This window comes from Delphinus delphis, chromosome 13, assembly GCF_949987515.2.
Source record: "Delphinus delphis chromosome 13, mDelDel1.2, whole genome shotgun sequence".
In the NCBI taxonomy this organism is placed as follows: Eukaryota; Metazoa; Chordata; class Mammalia; order Artiodactyla; family Delphinidae; genus Delphinus; species Delphinus delphis.
In genome coordinates, this window is record NC_082695.1 from 76,503,117 (window position 1) to 76,525,939 (window position 22,823).

The 22,823-nt window shown below is 37.7% G+C and overlaps 1 protein-coding gene across 1 annotated transcript in view; it reads left to right on the forward strand.

Moving 5' to 3' along the window:
- PHLPP1 (PH domain and leucine rich repeat protein phosphatase 1) overlaps positions 1–22,823 on the forward strand; it is a 213,205-nt gene that overhangs the window by 167,986 nt on the left and 22,396 nt on the right. The window contains exons 10-12 of the mRNA XM_060029176.1: positions 2,745–2,900; positions 12,684–12,884; positions 15,412–15,574. Of these exons, the coding sequence (XP_059885159.1) occupies positions 2,745–2,900; positions 12,684–12,884; positions 15,412–15,574 (520 nt within the window). The remainder of the gene's footprint in view (positions 1–2,744; positions 2,901–12,683; positions 12,885–15,411; positions 15,575–22,823) is intronic.

The following is a 22,823-nucleotide window of genomic DNA, read 5'->3' on the forward strand; positions in this document are numbered from 1 at the left end:
AGGACAAGGATCATGAAATACACCTGCTTAGTAAGCCCAATAAATGTGTCAGAGTTCAGTTGTCCACTATGACAGCCAGTAGCCATTAGCTGAGGGGCTTTTGAGCACTTAAAACGTGACTAGTCCTAACTGAGAAGTGTTGAAGTATAAAATATACACTGGATGCAAAATATGTCAATAATATTGTATATTAATTACATGTTAAAATAGTATTTTGGATATATTGGGTCAAATAAAAAGTGTACTGTAAAAACTAATTTACCTGTTTCTTTTCACTTCTTTAAATGTGACTACTAAAAAGTTTTAAATTATGTATGTGGCTTGCATGGTATTTCTGTTGGATAACATTGTGTTGGAGTCTAGCTCTTGTGGAAGAAATCGATTTACATTTTCAATCCCTGGAAAGCTCAGTTGATTTTACTTTGTTTCTCAGCCATATGTTATACCTGTAAATTCAGTCCATTTGAAAATGCTTTTTGCTTTAGAGTTTTATGTTGAGTGAGCATTTAGGTGACCCAGTGTAGCCCGTCACCATTATCAAAAGGACTTTGGTGATGTGCCCCGTGGACAGATGTGTGTGTGTGTGTGTGTGTGTGTGTGTGTGTGTGTGTGTGTGTGTGTGAAGGAGGGGGAGAGAGAGACCCTTTTAGAAGACAAACAGCAAAAAAGAAAACAGGCTACTACTACTAATGAGGAAAAATAATTTGTTAAAAAAAAAATCTTGTACTTTTATCTTTCTGTCTGTTTTTCTCTTCCCTACTTTGACCTCCCCAGTTTAACACATATAGCATGTTGGAGTCTAAGGCCTCTGTGTCACTGTACGCTACAACAAAGATATTATATAAATAAACCAACAATTAAATAAATACAAGATAACTGATATCTTACCCAGTTTTCCCCAGAGTTAATTAATCTTTGATTTGCTCTGCATTGGTACTGACTTTTTTGGGATCTAAACAAATGCTTATTCAAAGCAAATCCAAACGCTGTCTTGTCAAAAAATTTAAACAGTGTTTGTTTTTGTGTATATCTGTGTTTTTAACACATGGGACAAAAACAATACATGTTTTCTCATTTATGGTGTTGTTTAGTTGCAAACTTTGTATCGGCCCTATCATTGATCTAATATCCAGGCCAAGACAGTGATTCGTTAGAAGTTGGTTTAACATTCAAGCTTTGTTTGTCTAGGTGATGTGTGTGAAGGGTCTGAGAAAACAGAAATTCATGTTTAGCAGTGGAGCTGTACTGAAAGGAAAAGAAGCTATTTTAATTATTTTAATTCATAGTATCCAAAAGGATTGAACAAATCCAGTCACTAGCATTTATACTCATCCTACAGTTATCAAATCTCCTTTCTTATCTGGAAAAATGAAGATAAAGATTTTGTAACCTGTCTTTCAGTTATCTGTCTATGTAAGGGTGAAGTGTGTGTGTGTGAGAGAGAGAGAAATAATCCCATTCTACTCTCTAAGAATTCTAAATTGTATACCAGGCCCAGCAAGACAGTAAAATGGGTGGACCAAATCCTGAATTATTAGGTTGAAGTGAGCGTTACAGAGACTGGCCCCTGTGATAGCTGTGACTGAATGACAGTCCTGGACAGATTGTCTTGTCTCATTAACATCTAAACCTGCAAAGTCAGGTATATCTTTAATGGGGGCCCATGGTGTCACAGTGTTGAGACAGGTTGCTAGCATCTTTGTGAACAAAGAATCTAGTTTTGATACTTAAAGTGAATAAAGTTACAGCTGTAATATAGAGTGATTTAAGAACTTTGGATGTCAGTGAGGTCAGAATGGTGGGAAACAGGAGGTGGGTGAGGAAGCCTCATTCTTTGACAGCAGTGTAAATGAGTTCTCATTCCAATGTGATCCGGATGCAAATTATAACCTGATTTTCCCACAGTCCCCAGATTTCTGTGTTTAGCCCAGGACCTGCTTTATTCTCTACGAGGTCTTAAGTGATCATAAAGCAGATTTACATAAGATTAACACATATTCATCATTCGTTGCAGTTTTGATAACCCATAGAAGAAAAACTCAGTCAAGCTTCCCAATAGCTTGTTTGATGCTCAAAAGAAAATACTGCATTGAGTGAGTTATATTCTCTTTAGGAGGGAGAATATAATCCTACTTTGGTCTAGGATTAAACCAAAGAGAAAATAGAAATATACAGATTTAGGGAAGTGAGGAAAGAGAGAAATAATTATTGTGAAATGCAACTGAGGAAAATGTAGCATTTTTTCAGTTGTCATTGGTAAAAGTTTAACTGGACAAAAGAATCCTTACTGAATGTTGACCTTGTAAGTAAAAATTGCTCAACTGTGTTTATTCAGATTCTATTGTGGGTAAAACCCCCAGCGTTCCAGGGTGATACCAAATGTAATCCCTGCCTGGGGAAGCCTACAGCCTTTCAGAGTTTGCCTTGTGAGTCTAACAACACTAGGCTGCTGCCTTTGGTGTCTTCTATGAAACTCGTTTTCTTTTTCACTAAGTAGAGCTGCTTTGTTAAATATTCCTTTTCATAGTTTTTCCCACCCCCTTTTTTTTTTTTAAGTATGGAAAGTATTGAAGTATGAACAGCTCCAACTTTGAGCTTACGTTACAGTGAATTTGCACTTGCTCTGAATGAATTTAGGTTTCTTAGATGATTTTAAGTCTTTTCCTACTCCTGTTCATTTTGAAAACTTCATCCCAAATGAGCTCTCAGTAAGTTTCCTTCTGTCTTTGTCCTTGTTTGCACAGCTTATTTTGTAATAGTAGTCTCCGGAAACTACTGGCGGGACACAACCAGCTGACAAGGCTTCCCGAAAGGCTAGAAAGAACCTCAGTGGAGGTCTTGGATGTGCAGCACAACCAGCTCCTGGAGCTGCCACCCAACCTTCTGATGAAGGCCGACAGGTAAAGCTGCTGGTTTGTTCTGGTTGTTCATAGACTTGTAAGATGCCCCCTAATTAGCATTCTTATCTTAGGTGATCTCAGACCATTTAAAGTGGACCTTGTGACTATCTATCTGTCCTAGATTTATGAAGAAAATGGTATTGCCAGCCACTTCTGTCACCATTTTGTAGGAAATAGAGGCAGGAATATCCTAGAGAGTCTCTTAATTTCTCTGCTTCTTTAATTTTGATTCCTTAAGTGGGTTGAGTTGTGCGTAAGCGTGAGCTGTGGAGGTGTCGTTATAAAAACAAGGGTGGGAAGTTTGCTGCCTGGTCAAAACTCGTGCAGCCCGCTCTAGGCTTAGTGTAATTACCTTAGGATTCTCTGTTCTTGCTTTCACATATTTATGACTTTGGGTGACAGAGATAGATTTTCCTAGAGTTTTACTTTTTTTTTTTTTTTTTTTACCAATTGTCTTATCTTTACCACAGGTTTACCCTTGCATTTAAACTATTTTCTTTTTGAACGAAGAGAATTTTTCTAAATGACTTGTTTACTAAGTATTTAAAGAAATTGTTCCCATCAACAGTATAGGAGGGTTCCTTTCTAAGATGTTCAATAAATATTTGTTTAATGAAAGGTAAAAAATTTAAGGAATTTTAAATACTACCCTTGATCTTGGATTTGCATTTTTTTCTTTCTCTCCTGTTCCTTTTTCAAAAAAATCTTTTTATCAAGATGTAACTTACAGTCAAAAAGTGTACAACTCTTGAGCATACTGCTCAGTGAACTTCTACATACATATATACCCCATAGCCATCACCCAGATCAAGATAGAGAACATGTCCAGCATTCCTTTCCTTTTCCTTTGTTTTCCTCATTTAAAAAAAAATTTATTCTCTGTACTTAATGTAAGTTACAATGAATTCCTACTGGTATAATTATTGAGAAATAATGGAATTGTGGGGAAATGGGATTGTTACATTGTAATTGACTGGTGCTAAGTCATTCCCCTGACAAAAAGAACAATATTTCAAGATAATTTAAAGAATTGTTCTTGCTTTTGCATTCATATCAAAGGACAATGCACAGCCTATGGGTAGCTCTAGACCTGTTTCTTATTGTTATGAATACTATGGGATTTGGTTTCTTCCCCTGCGGAGAATTCTATGTCATGTTGTAGCCTTGTGTTTTTTTTCATAAGGCTAACTAGGGAAAATTTGGGTGCAGTTTTATGATGAGAATCCACTTGTTCTCCTGGGGGATCTACACTGAATCGGTAGAAACCAAAAGGGAGATGGATTCGGGTTTTAGGAGTCTTTGAGTGAGTTAAAACCATTTTTGAATCTGAGTCTTATAAGGTCATGTCTAGTAGAGTAGGTAAATAGTGCTGAAACTCTCCAATAGATAATAATCATTCTTTATTCATTTCTGAGAATTTTATTTTAAAGGGGCACTTGAATATGTTTTTTGTTCTCTAGAGGCGTCCCTAAGCAGTCATTGAGTCTCCCTGGTGCCAGCCAGATCTGACCATGTGTGCCTGAGGTCGCTCACAGTGTGGTCCAGGAGACTGTGTGTTCATGTTCAGATGAGCAGTTGCGAGGGGCAACTTTAACTTAGATTGTTCCACAGGCAATTCTGCTGACTCCCAGGGTCAAGAACCGCTGCGTGGACTGTTGACTTTGTGGCCCTGCGCAGGTTTTCCCTTGTTGTCTATACTGTACAGTCCCAATGGAATCTGTATGTTGGAAAAGGGGTGATTGTATGAACTAGAATATTTCTGGTCATGCAGTATGGAAAATTTAGGACCTGAATTGAGCCACTGAAAGGGAACATTGCTATCAAGGAGAGCAGAATAAGCTGAGCCTACAGTGTAAGCTAAAGGCATTTAGGCAGAAATACCCTAGTCTGAATAAATGGGCCTATCCAAAGCCAGCTGCATTTTGGAAAATAGGGGCTGGTGCGGGGGAAGTAGGCAGCCTCTGTAGGTCTTGGGAGGAGGGCAGGCCGTGCCAGATGCCCTTCCAGCACAGGAAAGTGCTGGAGTAAGGGGCTGAGTGAATTAGAAAGAGCAAGCATCCTGCTTTTATTTTATGAGAGAAAAGCAAATGACCAAAAGAGGCAGAAGTAAGAAACTTTTCCAAGAAGGCATATTCCAGTGCCTTTGTTTTCCAAGCAATGCAATAACCTCATCTCCAGCCTCGTGTAGCAACTGACCTTATTGTCATGACTCTGAGTCAGAAAGGTTAAGAGGTTTGGTTCTCTCAGGCAGATAGGGTTATAAAGAGGGTGGGGTAAAGTCGATGAGATCTTTTTTGAACAACATTCTTGTATTATTTCACTTGTTGGAAGACAAGAAAGATAGAACTTTTAAAAATTGAAATGTAGTCGACTTTTACAATATTATATTAATTTAAGGTAGACAACATAGTGATTTGATATTTCTATAGATTACACATCATACAGAGTTATGATAAAAATATTGACTCTATTCCCTATGCTTTACCAAACTATTTACTGCTTCTTAAAGGGATAATACTTTTTCTATTTATACCCTTTCCAAAACCTAAATAACTGAGGTTTTCTCTTTCTAAATTAAAAAAAAATTTTTTTAATCGAGGCATAATTTACATTCAGGAAAATGTAGAGCTATATTTGGTTTGATTAGCTTGAGGGGAAGGAATAAACTACTACTGACTATTGTGGGAGCAGGCCAACCTAGAAAACATGAAGCTTAAAATATTAAAAGAGGGCTTTTTAGTATTAAAAGAGGGTTTTTTAGGAAAGAATCTTCACAAGCTCTTTGCAGGTGGTTTCAGTTGTGATTTGTTTTCATTTACATGGTTCAGGATGGCCAATGTCTTACTGACCTTGTAAGTTTAAGTCACTGTGCTGGGTACTGCAGGGAATTGAAAAATGACTAACATCGGTTTTACCCTCAAGGAGCTTACAACCTAATGCTGAGCTTAAAATAACTGCACAATAAACTGTAATAAAAGGTGGGGTTGAGAGGGTAAAGGAGAAGGAAAATGATAGGATTGCTTTTAATTTAGGCTCCTGGTATGAAGAACAGCACTTTGTTGTATAATACAGGGCTTTGTGTTTGGCAGATAGCCCCAGGCAGTAATGAAACTGCTTCAATTCTCCTTCCATTCCGTTTGCTCCATAATACAAATCTTAAAAAATATATAGATGCTCACTTTTTCTTTTTCCTTTTTTTTTTTGTGTGGTAATAAATTATTGTTACCAGTTCTGTGTTTGGTTATATAACTGAGGAAAAGGCCTGAATACAGGTCTTCATAAGTTAAAAATGGTTTTGTTTGTTCTCTCAGTAGAACTTGTGCTTGGAAGCTTCATGAGAACTGTCAGAAAAACATGTTTTATTGGACACAGCAAAAGGCTGAACTTAAACTCTCTTTCTAAGGAGATTTCTTTAGCTCTGAATCTTTCTGCTAAAACACAGTGTCATGGTTTTGATTATATAATATTGTCTCTGAGATATTACAGCTTTAGAATGGTATATTTTAATCTGCTTTACCTGGTAGCAGGTAACCAGATAAGAGAGGGGAATCTACTTTAAATTAGATGACTTTTAGTGATATCTTTATCTTCCTCTGAAAACTTCAGACCGATTTTATTAAAATTCTTATGACCTGAATCAACAATTTAAGTTTATGAGTTTACCCTCCATATTCTTCTTTGAGTTTTGTTTCTTTTGACTGGCAGCTCAAAAACTATAGACAGATGTAAAATATGTTAGACCATATTTGCTGAGATGTTGACTGTGATTTTGTATCTTGTGGTCAGGGCAGGACTTGGTTCTGTGAGGGGAACTGGCAAGTATTCTAATCTGGATCTTACCGGCCTAGATCTCTCATTTTATCCCTTTTTGCTTAGAGTTGAGAATTTTCTTGATGGAAACCCCCAAAAGAGTTTCAGATAATCGGTTTTCATCAACAGATGGGCAAGAGTGGGAGTAGATATTCCCCGTGGGTCACCAGGTTGGATGGATGAGGTGCTGCCATCCTTCTGTCCTTTCTGAAATCTCGGCAGTGGCTGGTTCCCTGTCCATTTCACATATGCACTCTCACATCATGGCCAGAGAGCTGTTCCTGATGAGGTCAGTCACAATGGGCCCTTTAGAGGAGAGTTATAGATTCCTATTGTGGGTGGGGATTAGGGTCTGTTTTTATCCTTGGTTGGAACAGAACAAGGTATTTTCAGGGGATGGGAATGGGGAGAGTGTATGTACAAATGAAGTACATGGTAATTATTAAAATATCCCCAGAGTATTAGTCACATTACAGACCATAAGTTTTAGTGACTCAGACAGAATATGTGTAAATATCAAGGGGACTAAAAGGGAATAGAAAATTTGGGAGAGCGTGATCGATTAACCATGACAACTGGTGGCTTTTGGCAAAGATAGATATTTCTGGCATTTTGAAGAGCTAAGTTATGCCTACACTATTTTTCCTGAGGGAAGAGAGCTATCTTGGGAAGTTCTGATGTTTTGAGAGCCGTAGTGAAATAAAATAGTGTTTCTCAGAGTGTGTTCAGAATCCCCTAGATTACTTACTAAACATGCAGATTTCTGGCCCTTATCTCAGTTCTACTGACTCAACTTGGCCAATCATCAGAATTCTTAATTCTATAGATTTTTGAAGACTTACGCTGACCTACTTAATAAGAATATCTGGGAGTTGAAGTTGAGCATCACATACCTTCAGGAATAAAGGCACAACATCACTTCTATGTGTTTTTGCCAGAAATGCATCACATTATTCTAAATTCTAATGATGATAAAACATCAAACAAATCTAAATTAAGACTGATTAGAGGAGACAAATGAGGCATGATAAGGAAATGGAATGTGCGATCCTAAATTGGATTCTGGACCAGATAGAGAACATCAGTGGTATAATTGATGAAATTAGGATATCTCTAGATTAATTTATAGTGTTACATCAATGTTAACTAATTCTTAATTAATTATACTTAATTTTTAAAATTAATTCTTTTCGAGTTCTTGTTCAACGGTTCATACGTCTGTGTAACCTTTGTTCCTTTGCCCTGTAGGCTTATGATCTTTACTGCCCAAGCCAGGCAGATTTTCAGATCTTTCAAAATAATAGTGTGTGAGTTCTGTTAGGCTATACGTACGCACTTTCTCTTCACATAATCCTCACTATTATGTGATGTTGCTAGACAATGAATAATAGGCGTCCTTTTTTCAAACTGATAAGTGAGGTGTAGTAATTTAGTGGGTTTCTACCAGCACTTAAAAAAATGGCATAGAAAATATCAGTGTAAGATAGAGTAAGGTTAAGTATTGTTTCAAGAAACTTTTGTTTCATTTACACATGTATATGTCGCATCTGTACTGGGTGGTCATGTAAAATGTATTTTGTACTCTTGGTTGCCATTAATGAAAAGTTTGAAAGCCCCTGCTTTAAGAGCTATCAGTCTTCTGAAGATATCAATAGATGAAATTGTCAAAAGCATTGTGTTGTATGGGCAAATGATAAGGAATTTAGAGCATTTTGTTTGGCACCTCTGGAAGATTTTGGGGGCCAGAAATCAGGGAGTTGTATAAAAGTCAAAGAATTTTGCTGTGCTTAGGGTCTTAACCTTTTGCATTTTCAATAGACTTACAAGTCCCAGTACTGATGTGCAGAAAAATCATTTGAATGCAGAATGCCTGGTATGCCTGCAAATAGGTAGACCTGTTGTGGTACCAAATCCTGTGCTTTGTTTCAGGACAGAATTTGGCTGTAAAAGTTAAGGGTGTGCTGGGAATTACTGAAAAACAAAAACAAAACAAAAAAACCTAGATGAGCTAGAACAGACGGAACAGAATGTGCCAGGGAAGAAGAGAGTAATTGCTCAAGAAGCAAGAAGTGGATTTGTCTCACTGCTGTCATGGGCAACTTTCCAAATGCTTCAGGGCAGGAGTTGTATGTGAGTCTTTTCTCTACAAGGTTTGCACTTCCTGCTAAGAAAAGTTTTTGAGTACTGTGCTATTTATTAAGTTATTTTAGGAATGGAGTTTGAAGCGCTGTGCACATGTGGTCTTCACACTACCCAGCAGGTGCCCTGCTTGGCCTCCAGCTTTTTTGGAGAAGGCCTATGAAAATGTCCTCAGGAAAGTTTTATTATTACTGTTTTTATCAGTTGAATTTTGTAGGAAATAGTGGACTCTAAGATTGGTGAGATCTGGGTTTATTTCTGGCTCTGACACTAATCACTATTTAACAACAGCCAGGTAATTTGACTTTTCTCAGCTTCAGTTTGTCTTCTGTGAAATATAAGGGGGGCATCTCTGGGATGTTGGGAGAATCAAGTGAAACAGGAAATAGGAAAGAGCTGTGGTCTCTAGAGATCACTTTACAAATGAGAAAAAGTGATATGTTACTGCTTTTCTCTAATGGTTATAAGAGGGTTGCATAGTGAAGAGGGTTCTATGATGAAACTCTCATGGCACATTAAACAAGTCTTTTATAGAGTTATTACAAAAACCTATAAGGGAAAAGCTTGAGGAAGTTCTCTCATATCATACTGAGTTGAGACCAAACTCAGTGCTTTAGGAATTTAGTTTTGGGGAGGCTTTGAAAGCAGGGGGTGGGGTTATACACCATATTTATTGAGTAAAACCGTTACCCATACTGGAGAAATTTTGCAAAATTAAAGTAGTTGCTCATTCTGATGGAAATACAACACCCAGATGATTAAACCAACTTAATTTGCCTCCTGCTGAAACGTGAGGTTGTGGGACAGGTATTTTATTTTTAAAAGGATTGGTATTGAATTTAATTTCCCGGAGACTATTATAATCAAAAATGTTTTTAGCCCAATTGTTTGCTCTTTGACCGTTAACTAACACGATGATTCAGTCAGGCTTTATTCAATTCAAACTAAATCCTTTGGAACCAGCCCATGTAGTTTCAACTTAGTTTCATTTCCTGGAGTGGAGGGTGCAGGATTCCCCCCCCTCCCCCCCGTTTCCCATAAAGAGTATAAACTTCAATACAGGCAAATTTCAACAAGATGAGGGGACAAGTCTTTTTGGAAATCCCTCTCTTCCCTTCATCAGATGTTGTAACGCGTTTTTAAAGTCCCTTTTGCAGTTTTCTAGGTGAGCATTCACTAGTCAGTCTTTTTTCCTTTCAAAGCAACTTTCCCTCTTTTTCTGGCCTAAAAATATGCAAATATTCATGAGTTAATTTCTTTCTTTTCTTTTCATGTATCTATAACTACATATTTCCTAGAGAATTGTATTTTAATTAGATTGTCAGAGTTTCCCAGCCAACCCCATTGCAAGATGTTTTAGGGCAATGCATTTTAATTTTTTTCTAATTCTATACTGAAGAAATCTTAACAGGGTATTTAAGTCAGGTGATACAAATGAGACTGGTAAAAGTACTTTAAAGAACTATGGTGCTGGAAGGGGTTTCTGTCCTATGTCAAAACCATTTCAGAAACTGCATGAATGACCTTTATTTTCTTCTCTGTAGCACACACGACTATAATTTCCCATGACTATTTATGGTCTGTACAGACTTTTTCTTTTCTTTTTTTTTTTGTACAGCCTTTTCTAACTTCCTTTTTTTTTTTAATGTCAACGGAATACATGTTTCTTTAATGGAAAATGTTCTATTTTGGGGAAGCTGCTTTTCCTTAGATAAGTAGTGGAGTTGGGCCGTGTGTGTGTAAGTGTGTGGAGGTCGCAAGATTGGAGAGTATTAAGTTAGTGGACTGAGGGCTTGGGATGACAGTTTTGGTGATGACGCCCGAATACAAAGCTTTCTTTTTATCCAAGATTAAAAATAACTGTACCTGGTATTCCAGAGTCTTCCTTTTTAAGGAAGATTTTATTCTTTTTTACTAACATATGGTAAAATAGTCCTGAATTGAATGCTGAACATTTCAAACCTGGGTGGTTTTGAAACGAGAAAGGCAGTTCATTAACAGGGTAGTTCTAGGTAAGGGGTGGGGGACAAGTCAGCTTTGACCTTGGCAACCATGGCAGGTGAGTCCTGTGGGCTGGATGCTCTCCACGCTCGGGTCACTGCAGCTTCACTGTGGGACACACGTGGTGGAGATCCACTGTGAAGCAGCAGGGTTGTCTGCTGAGCCGTGCACAGTTCCTGCTCTGTCCCTCTCTCCCTTTCCAGTGATTTGGAACCTGATCGCAGCAGGGATTCTGTTTCAGTTCCCCAGCTTTGCATTTTGCATTTATCTGTGTTTCACAATAACTGTGGAAGGAATTACACAGTTTTTGACAGTTTTAGTTATCTCAGGTGTAAAAACATTCTTCATAGTTTAGCTATTGTTCACTCTATCATTTGGATAACTGGTAGCATATACATCTTGTTTTAATGTAAATTTTATTGAAGTATAATATAGATACAGAAAAGGGGCCATATCGTAACTGTAGCACTTGATAAATTTTCTCAAAGTGAACACACTCATGTGACCAGCACTCAGATCAAGAACCAGAATGTTATCATATTGGAAAAATTAGAAGCTGTCTCCTAGACACTGCTTCCCTTCCCTGACTTCTAATACCACAGATAAGTTTTGCCTGATTCTGAACTCTATAATTAGGGAATCATGCAGTGTATCCTCTGGTATCTGGCTTCTTTAACTCAATATTATATCTGTGAGATTCATCCTATTGATACATGTAGTTGTTCTTCATTTTCACTACTACATAGTATTACATTATTTTACTACAGAGTAAATTATCCCTTGCAGTTGTGAATATATGTCAGTAAAATATGGTTTGGGCATCATACTGAAAAGGACTTAGTCACTATGTGATTTAGTTGTATTGTGATCTAATGTCTAATTATTTTATTACTATAAGAGCTCTTTTATTTTAAAATAGGCAATTGTTTTTCTCTTTCTTAAGACAGAATATTAATTTTATCTTATCACTATCCCTTCGACTCCCCACCAGCTATAAAATTAATCACTTTCTCTCACCTTTGTGCTTCCATAAAAATTGATTTCTCTTTGTAGTTAACACATACAGATAGCTACTGTGTTCATTATGGACAGTGGAGTCACATATCTGTATGCCTGCCAAAGCCAAGACCTATCTTTTTTTTGTTTTAAACTTTTTATTTTATATTGGAGTATAGCCAATTAACAACGTTGTGATAGTTTCAGGTGCACAAAGCAACTCAGCCCTACATATAGATGTATCTGTTCTCCCCCAGACTCCCCTCCCATCCAGGCTGCCACATAACATTGAGCAGAGTTCCCTGTGCTATATAGTAGGTCCTTGTTGGTTATCCTTTTTAAATACAGCAGTGTGTACATGTCAATCCCAAACTCCCTGACTATCCCTTCCCTCCACCCTTCCTCCCGGTAACCATAAGTTCATTCTCTAAGTCTGTGAGTCCGTTTCTATTTTGTAAATACGTTCATTTGTATCATTTCTTTTTAGATTCCGCATATAAGTGATATCATACGATGTTTCTCTTTCTCTGTCTGACTTACTTCACTCAGTATGACAATCTCTAGGTCCATCCATATTCCTGCAAATGGTATTATTTGATTCTTTTTTATGGCTAGGTAATATTCCATTGTATACATATGTACCACATCTTCTTTATCCATTGCTCTGTCGATGGACATTTAGGTTGCTTCCATGCCAAGACCTACCTTTAGATTCATGTTTCTAAACCCAGTTTCTAATATGCCAGTTATCAATCAGAAAAATTCTAGGTTTGTTGAAGATTCTGGACTAGACCTGTGGCTTATCAGTGGGATTCTGTTGCATTTTTGTCATTGTAGCCTGAGATTCCTGAATGCATCTGCAAACAAACTGGAAACCCTTCCTCCAGCCACACTTTCTGAAGAGACAAACAGCGTCTTACAGGAGTTGTATTTGACAAATAACAACCTCACAGATAAATGTGTACCCTTGTTAACAGGGCACCCCCATCTGAAGATTCTTCACATGGCCTATAACCGACTTCAGAGTTTTCCAGCAAGGTAAAAGAAGATTACAGAGTGACATCCTTCATTGCATTTCTGAAAATGGATTCATAGATGGAAAGGCAAAAACTAACATGTTTATTTCCCAGATAATGTAAAGCTTGTTCCTCCTGATTCTTATTCACAGTGTCTTTTATATAAGCCATTGTCAGCATTCCCCTAAAGAGAGGTGTGTTCATTTTTCTAATATGAATGTATCCAAGGACCCAATTGCTAGAATGTTCTTATGATTTTGAAATAAGGCATGTCATCTAGCAGGTATATTTTTTCTTTTGCTTCCTTTTAACCAGTCAAATTAAAAAAAAAAAATGATTAACCTAGTATGATGTGTGAGAATTAGAACATAAACTAGGAACCTGAAGGTTCTAATTAGCTAATAGCTTTTGTATTTATGCTTATGGTATAGAAAGCAATGGTGGCCTGTGCATTCTTAGAAACTGTGACATTACAAATAATTTATGGCTCTTAGAAAATTCTACTTTTAAGTCTATTTTAATTTTGATTTCTAATTTTGGGGAGCAGTGGCATTGTATCTTGCCTTGAGTGAAGCTTTAACAAGTTAGGTCTTAGAACTCACACCCAGACATCAAAGAAGCAAACACTAACCCCTCTGGTATTCTGCTGCTAACTGCGACTTAGCACTGGGCCAAAGCAAAATACGGGGACAGCCTCCCTCTGCTAGCATCAAGGATACCAGTCTGTTGAAACCCTTACTAAAGGAGGGAGGCCCAAATATGCATTGACTTCAAGTATTACTCTATTTTTGTAGTATACATTTATTTCTTTACTTTTTCCCCCTCATTTGATGTTACTGATTAAGCTTTTCTTTCTTTCTTTTTTTTTTCTTTTAATGTACTTTTCTTTTACTGTGGAATGAGATGTTATTTTTGGAAGAAAACATAGTCGTCACATAACAATAATATCTCTGAAAGGGCTCATGGTCCTCATTTGATGGTGAATGACTAAGGCCAGCAGGAGAAATGATCATCAGCTCAAATTCTGAGGGTATCCCCCACTGACCCATGCCAGTAATAATCACCCTAACTACAGAGAATTTTTTTTGACCACCTCCTTTCTATGCTGAGGGATAGAAACTTCTTTGATATATTTTCTTTCTTGGACCTGATGTCTATACTCTCAATCTTTTTTCGTGCCTGTTACTCATTGGTTTCTCCACATTTCTTCTCACAATATGATGACAACATATTCAAATGATAATCTTACAAATGCAGACTATCACAGATGGATTACTTCACAGTCTGTGCATACAGTGTTGTTTGTAGCATATCCTAATACCATGTTGAATGTTTATGATATTAAAAGATCTGATTTCATAAGATAAAAACTTAGTTCTTGTATCTTCGGCATATATTTATTTTCAAGGAAGCAAATAAGGTAACCTTTATTTTTGAGAGAAAACAGAAAGAAAAGCAATAAAGTGTTTCTTGCTAAATTTTTTAAAAGGTTTATTGTGACAAATGAAACCACAGCAAGGAGAGGAGATACCAATAACTCTAAACTAAATGATTTAGATTGTAAGTTTGAGTTGCACTCACTGGGAATCCTGCACTTGTTAGATTCCACCTTCACAAGTGGTGGGAAAAGGGCCAGAGGAGTGATAGATGCATTATAGGTTTGTAGAGGCAGAGGGTTTTTTCCCTCCAGCTTTACAGAAAATATAAGAAACCCTAATTCTGGAGTTTTTCTTTATTGAGTTACTGTAATTATTGATTAATGTAATTAAATAGTAATTCTACATTATAGGTTAAGATTGAACAATACAAGACATTCTTAAACAAAAGTGTTAAATTACATTAGGACTTGTTATTAAGGTAAGATGAGAAAGATTCTTTCTTTGTAGGTGTTTAGCAGGAGTTGAGAGAAATTTCTTTTGGGTCCAGATTGAATTTGGGCATTGCCAGAGGTCGAGAGATGATCCAGATCACCTTCCGGCATCCTGCTTCTCATGACCACCTTGTTATCACAAGGGATGTCCAAGGAATTTGGGGAGTGGGGTTTCAGGAGAAAGCATATCTTCATATAAACCATACCCTTTTCTACTCTATATATTCCCTTGAGGTTTCAGTGCCAATACGAAGAAATAATACTCTCACACTTTTAAAGCACATAGATTAGATTAATGCCAGCTTTTGACCCATTTGGGTAGGATTTTCACTGGAGTTCAGACTAAGCTACATAGTAAAGTGATTGTTGTCAGGATAACTCAATTCACACACAGAGTTTTCATAGGAAAAGGATGTCCATTTTTCTTCTTGTTGCCAATTCAAAGAGCTGAAGTTAAGAGTTTTTGTTTTGTAACAAGAAAGGATGTATCAAAATACTTTGATACTCAAAAACAGTAGTGAAAAACTTGTCTGTTAAAATGACTAGTGCAAGTGAATCTTTAAAGAATCTTCAGAGTCATAGTAAATTACCTTTTGGTTCTCATTATCTATTATTTTCTTTCTAAATTTCCTTATAATTACTTTGTGACCTGCCCATCCTTGGATTTTCTCTCTTTCAGTAAAATGGCAAAGCTGGAAGAACTTGAAGAAATTGACATCAGTGGGAATAAACTGAAGGCCGTCCCGACAACGATCATGAATTGCAGGCGCATGCACACGGTGATCGCTCACTCCAACTGCATCGAGGTCTTTCCTGAAGTTATGCAGCTCCCAGAAATCAAGGTATGTGGGTCGATTCCATAAACTCCAAGCTTCAGGTCCACAAAGAGACTTGTTTTCTCTAGTTCATCGGTTCAGGATGTTCGCACCCTTGTTAGATTTCCTCAGAATGAAGATTTCTCTGTTGTCCTTGCTCCGTCCTTCCTCAGCACTGGGCTACACCTCTGAGTCGGCAGAGGGGAAAAGAAAAAAACAGTGATCAAAAAACACTGGACTGGGAGTGGGGAAAATTGTCTTCTGGGCTCTGTCCCTAACTAGCCACATAGCCACCTAACTCTTTCCCATCTGTCTAACAATACTTGTCCTACTTATTTCCAGGGTGGTTATGAGACTCAGAGACTGAATCAGGTTTGATAGTAGTTTGAGATAGTTAACAGTACCTCTGCACACCCCTCCCCCCAACTCCCCTAATTAAATAGCATCCACCACCCCAGCACCCAATTAGTAATAATTCCCTATATAGATGTAGTCTCATTACTGTTACCATTACCAAGCATTCACTTCAATTTAATGAAACCTGACAGAACAGATAGTATTCCCATTTGGTAGGTGAGGAAACTGAGGTGCTGAAAAGAAAGTGGTTTCTATAAACTGAAGACAGCAAGTTGGTGGCAGAGACATTCTGCAGTTCCTGGCTCCTGACTCAGGGCAGTCTCATCGGACGAAACCAGTTCACTAGAATGAAAACCATCTAACAACTTTTTATTCTTTTTTTTTTTTTTTGGAGCAAAGAGTAAGAAGTTCTTTCATTTTGCATTTTAGCATTTCTGATGATTAGTTTTGTGCTTAATAAAAAGTAATTCTGGTTATAGACTAGGAGCATATTCTAATCTCCTATTTGAAGACACTTTGAATAGCATGAATAATTTTTCACCACAGGAGTTTTGTACATTTACGTGGTTGAGGTGTATACAAGCCATTTGATAAGTGTGTGCGTGTGTGTGTGTGCTTAAGCCATGAAATATTTTACTGTGAGCGCACCGTCACCTCATACATGCCCGTGTCATTTTAGAATACTTACTGTTAACTAGCAGAAATGTTTTATTTTTACTTTATATACCTTTTACAGTAGGTAAGAGGTGGGGCTCTGAAGGAAGACAGATCTAGAGGTGGATCCCAACTAAAAGCTGCTTAATTGCTCCGTTTCCTCCTATGTAAAATGAGGGAAAGAACAGTGCTTCCTTTACAGTATTGCTGTGAGGATGAGATGAAATAATACATGTAAAGCATTTGAAATAGAAGTGGCACCTGGTAAGAGCTCGGTAAATGTTAACTATAATTAGTTACAAGACCTCGATGGGGTTCAACTCTGATGTTGATTATATGGAGCAACTGTTCTGGCTGATGATCCACAAAATCCAAGAAATCTGTCACTTAAGCAAATGCTTCTTTGCTTCCATCGCAGGAGCAGTGTTGACAGCTAAGCTTTCCAGGGGCTGCTCCACTGCCCGTTACTCCGTGGGGGGTGTGGTGTCTGTCACGGGGCCTCATTAAACAGGTCTCTGTGCACCGAGGTCTCAAGATTAACCTCCTGTTTGCTGGTCTTACTTTCTGCACCTGTCTTTTAATGTTATATAACTCTTAATCGTAGATTTTTTTTTTTTAAGTATCTGGTTTAAAATACAGATACAGATAGATGTTTAAACTTTTCAAGTTTTGACTAAATTTTGCAAAATACGAATGTTGCTCTATGAAAGCAAATCTTCTCTTAGACCCTTGCTTGGATTCCTGGATTCTAAACTTGGTGCCCTCGTGTTTGCATTTAATTCCTTCCCCTGTAACCCTGCTTTACAGCTCCTTTTCAAATTTTACTTTTGGTATTACTTTTTTTTTTTTTAACAGTTTTTCTTCTTTTGTTCTTTGATTTTTAACCCCAGATATTGTAGCTTAGCATTTTCCTTATGTTAAAAATGTCCAGTGTTTCTGACCCAGCTCTTCCATTACCAAGAGATATTTTGTTGCTGGGGTTTTATTTGTGGCGGGGAGGCGGGTGCGGTGAGCAGTATCAAGTCTCCTTTATGTACAAAGTACAAACTTTGCAGCCCTGGACAGACAGTGGTATTGAAAAAGTAGTAGTTATATTGTTTGAGAACTCCGAAATGATATTTTAGTGTTATTTCATATGAGAATATTTTAAGTTGCTGTATAAGTATTTATGCAGATTTAAACCATCCAAGGGACTTCCCTGGCGGTCCAGTGGTTGAGACTTCGTGCTTGCAATGCGGGGGGCGCGGGTTCGATCCCTGGTTGGGGAACTAAGATTCCACATGCCGTGCAGTGTGGCCAAAAATAAATAAATAAACCATCCAAAAGAAAATGCCTGGTAAAAAATATTTGCTGTAAACAGATGATAAAATACCTTTGAGAGTCTTGACTGCAAACTGAGCCCTAAAGCATGTTTCTAATGGAAAAGAAATCATTTTTTTCCTAAGTTGAAATACTCCAGCCGCTATTAAAATATTATCATTGAGTTAATAATCCTAGATTGTATTCTTATTGCTTCTTGAAAATAAAGTACAATAATTGTAAAGTATTTCATAAAAGGTATGAAGATCATTGCAATTATAAACATTAACAGATAATTTAAAGAGGGATAAGATCCTGGTATATTTAGCTAGTTCTCTGTGAGCAGTCTCATCTTTTCAGACATTAAAGAAAAGTGCTTGTTCACTGCTTTGTTACCAAAGCTTTAAAACCAATTATCATTTAAAGGGTAAACAAGTTTTATTACTAAAATATATATGCTAAAATATAGTTTTTTATTTTACTTTATTTATTATTTTTTTAAATGTAGTTTTTTAAACTTGTAAAATCAGGCCATTATTCATGTACCCCTAGAACAGAGACTATATGCATCCCCTATGCTTGGATAAAATTTAGGTCTGGCCTTTTCTCATTTTGGTGCATTTGGTGAGATCTGTTAAAGTGATCATCAGGCATCAAATTCTGTACTTGGGCAGGAAGGTCATATAAATTCGTAGGAAAAAAATATATTTTTTAGTTTTTCGATGAGCTCAAGTGCACCCAGAGTCATAGTCGTTTTGTTCCTTAGTATTGATATTATTGTCTTCACCTTTGTTTAGCACTTTCAAATTAGTCTTCCAAACCCCACCACCAGTCCTGTGTTCCTGGAGCAGGTCATGTTCTGTTCTGATTCTAAAATAGACAGACCTCCCTCTGGATACGGGTCAGCTCTCAATCACCACAGAAGCCAGACTTGGCTTGGCTGGTCCCAGGCCGAGGTCCTCACGTAGGCTGCTAGCGCTGATGGACCTGAAAAGCAGAGGTGGCCGCGGGTGTGGCACTCGGCTTCTCTTCCTCAGGGGCCCTTCGCCAAACCACATCGCAGTCACGTTGATCATGTAGGAGTTCTGCAACAACACCAAAGCTTTTAGTTGAGTTACTTCCAATTAGGGACATGGTCCTACCTTTTCTGAAGTGTGGTTTAAGCAGATGAAAGAAATGTGTGACACATACAATGAATGAAGTTTGAAATTTAAACACTGTATATCAGCAGCTTTTGTCAAATTTTCCATTTCCCTGCGGTGTCCTGATTCTGATTACTGGGTGAACAGCATCTTTTAAAATGTTTTAAATTCTCTTCAGAAGGTTATTTTCATGTTTGTGCTGTGCAGTAAGAAACCACTTGGATAAGCTGAGTGACTTCGTCTTTAGGACTGTTATTTCACTTCATGGAGTATGAAGTATTTTTAATATGCCACACTCTTGAGAACAATGGCTGCAGGAAGTTGGATTTCCCTTGGAATCAAGCCATGTTGTTGTTTCTAAAGTGAGATGAGAGCGAGAGAACCAGCTCAGTCATAGGACACAAAGAACATGGGGAAACGGCTAGGTCAGAATGGATGAAAGAAAAGGCATTAATTCTCTGGAAAGTAGGATAATAGAAATAAAGACAGATCAGGGGCCAGTTAGATGTCTAGTTTGGTAGAATAGTTGACCTACTAGACTTAAAAGGTCATCTAGGAACTGCAGTATCCAAAAACCAGGAAGCAGGAGCAATTGTCATTATGGTCCTGGAATCTGGGTAATGGTTATTTAGGAATTCTTCTATCATTTGGGGAATCTGACATCCATTCCTGTTTGGGACAAGAGCTAAGGAAAAAGGAATGAAGCAGTGTCTACCAGGACATGGCCATTTAAGCCGCTTTTCTCCCTGCCTCACTGGCGACTCACCAGCAGGAAGCTAGGACTGCATAGTCTCTGTCTTTCAAAGTTGGGATAATTTATTAACTCAGACTAATTTGTTTGTTTCTTTAACTCTAGTTTTAAAAAGTATTTCAGCAGCCCTTTTAAACACAAAGCCATGTCTTTTACAATGAAATACTGCATGCATCTTACGAAGTGGGTTATGTGTACATACAGATAAAGAACTGGTCCTCTGTGAGCTCATGCATATTAAAAGTATCCCTTTAGAGATGCTCCTGGAGAAAGGAGCATTTGTGACCATGAGTCCTCAAAGAAGTTGGCTGTGAAGTGGTCACTATCCTGCTCTTCAAAATCTTTTATTAGTAAGGAAAAAGAGAAGTGAGCTCATATGCCCCCAAATCTGGAATACAGCCTGCAATCATCTATAAATTTCTTTGAAGTCTCCTTTTTGATCTAAAATTACATGCTAATTTTGTGTTCTACTTTTTACCATTTCTTTTAGTTTTAATGTAAAAATAAAGGCTCTTCCTCTCCATAATCTTTGAGTAACACTGAAGCCCCCAGAAGCATGGGCCAGGTGTCCTGTAACTTTGTGATATACCACTGAGTCTCCCCAAGGGCACACATGACCAATTTTATGAGGTAATGAAATTTATGAGGTAAAGGAATTGCTTAGTTTATATAGGATGCATTTTCTTAAAGTCAGATTTTATAAATAATTTATTTTGGTGCTTAAGGGAATTCGCTATTTGGAGGAATGGAATGCTATTTGATGGATCGAGGATTTGTTTAAAACAAAGTTTTATCCTGATTGTCATTTTTGTCAAGTAGTTGCCAATAAGGTTTCTAAAATCCAGTTGAGAAAAATCACAGATACTGTATATAAATTTAAAAGGAAGAGGCTGAACAAATTAAAGTTCTTCTTTTGCAACTTCCTGAAAGGTGGGGAGGTTTAAACAATATGCATTCCTGAATAATTATAGACAAATACACTATTACATAGAAAAACCGAACTTCAACCTTGGCTTTAGGGTCTGTGTTTAAAGCAAAAGGTTCAGACTGGCTCTCTTAGTTAATAGGTTTACTTAGATGTGTGAACATCCTACAGTGATGATGCCTTAGCCTTTTGCAACATCAAGAATATGTAGTAGTTTAAGTGTTAAAAGAGAATTTGACTTAAAGTTACATAATGAGAAATACTACACATGTATGTACATGTATTTTACTCTAAAGCTACAATGTTCGGGTTCCTGTAGAACTCTGAGAGAGGGAGGTAGTATAGATGACTTCAGCGTAAGACACAATCTGTAGTTCACCGTTTGGCCCCTACCTGCCTCTCCAGCCTCATCTTCTGCTCTCGGGCCCGACCATCTCCAGCCACACCAACCACTCTTGCTTCGTGTCCTGGTATACCGTGCATCACTCTGTCTCTTGCCTGGTACACGTGCTGTCAGTGCTTGCTAGATGCCCTCCTGTTCCCATCTGCCTCTTTATCTTTAATTTTGATTCTTCACAAAAATCCTCTCCTGGAAAGCCCTCTCTGTGGTCTCAGTAGCTGCCCCTTCACTGTCACAGCCACGCACACTTGTACACATCGTTGATCAAAGCAGCTGGAGGTAGGTAGTGGTGTTCATTTCCCCCTTTAGCCTGGGAGTTCCTCGGGCTGGGGACTGTGTCTGCCATCTCTCTCGAGGTCCCTGATGTCTGGCTTATTGTCTGCCGTTTAGTAGATGCTAAATAAATGTTATTTTGGTTGAGTACTTGGATGTATTTGCTTCTTTTGACTTCAAAATGGAAATTAGTGAACCTGTTCGGAGGGGGAACATGTTATACATCAGCGGCTTTCACCTTGTGAGGACTAGGGAGTGCAGAAGGTGAGTGGGAGCCCCGCCATTTGGAGCTGTCAGAGCTGTTGGGCAGCACAGTTGAGGTGGGGGACTAGCTGTCGTCTGAGGAAGGAAGAAGCAAGGGGGTTGCAGAACCTCAGAGCTCACTAGTTCTGTTAAGTTGCTGATTCGGGGCAGCCCAGGCAATTATTTGGCAGATAATGAATAATACACTGCTGTGAACATTGATATGCTTATTTCTTTAGTAATGTTTTGTGAGGAATCATCATAATTAAGATATTGCAACTTTTGTGATAATTACACTTGAACTATACATCACATTGTATTCCCTTTCTTTAAGATACTGATTATTTTCCTATACTCATATATAATTGTATTAGTAGTTATTTCCTCTAAATCATGAGTTCCTTCTCAATTATGAGTTATCTCACTTTTTCTGAGGGTTGGATAATTCTTTTTTGAGTATTCTTACCAGAGTTTTGTATTATAGCAGAGTGATTTTTGTTAGCTGTGTCCTAGAATGGGCCTGAAAGAGGGGATGATAACGTTTTAGATTCAATATTCTATTTAACAATGTATTTCCAAGAAAATTTTAGTGCATTAACTATAAATACATACATTAAACAACATAGAATATGTGGGTGCTAAATTTTTTTCTCAGGTCTCACTTCCAAATTTTCTATTTTCTTAGTGGTCGCCGTTACAATTATTCAGTGAACAAGTGTTTGTTGAGGACTATTAAAAGAATAGGAAATAGTACTTGTAAGTAAAGCAGTCACTATCTGCGTTGACACCAGTAGATTGGCACCAAGTACCCGTGTCCTGTAATTTTTAGGAATAAACCTCCTTCAATGTGCAGAACTATATAAAGGTGTTTCTCTGCTTATCTGCCCTTAAAGAGTTTCCTTCTCATGCAGAAACAAAAGCATTTTAAAACGTATCAATTGCTTTGCAGTGCTACTTATTCTAGACTGAATTTAACCTAAACATGTGTATCTCAGTTCCCATCCTAAGAGATTTAATTACTGAGGAACCTTCTTATAAGATCCATTCATTTATTCATTCAACAAATAATAGTTTACCAAGTGCCAGGCAATCGATTGTTTATTTGTTCCTCCTTTCGGTGAAGGCATCTACCGAGCCTCTATTCTTTGCAATGCACTGCACTTCGGATATAGGAGGAGAAGAGGCAGTCCCTTCTCTCTAGGAGCTCATGGTCTAGTGAAAGAAAGAAATAA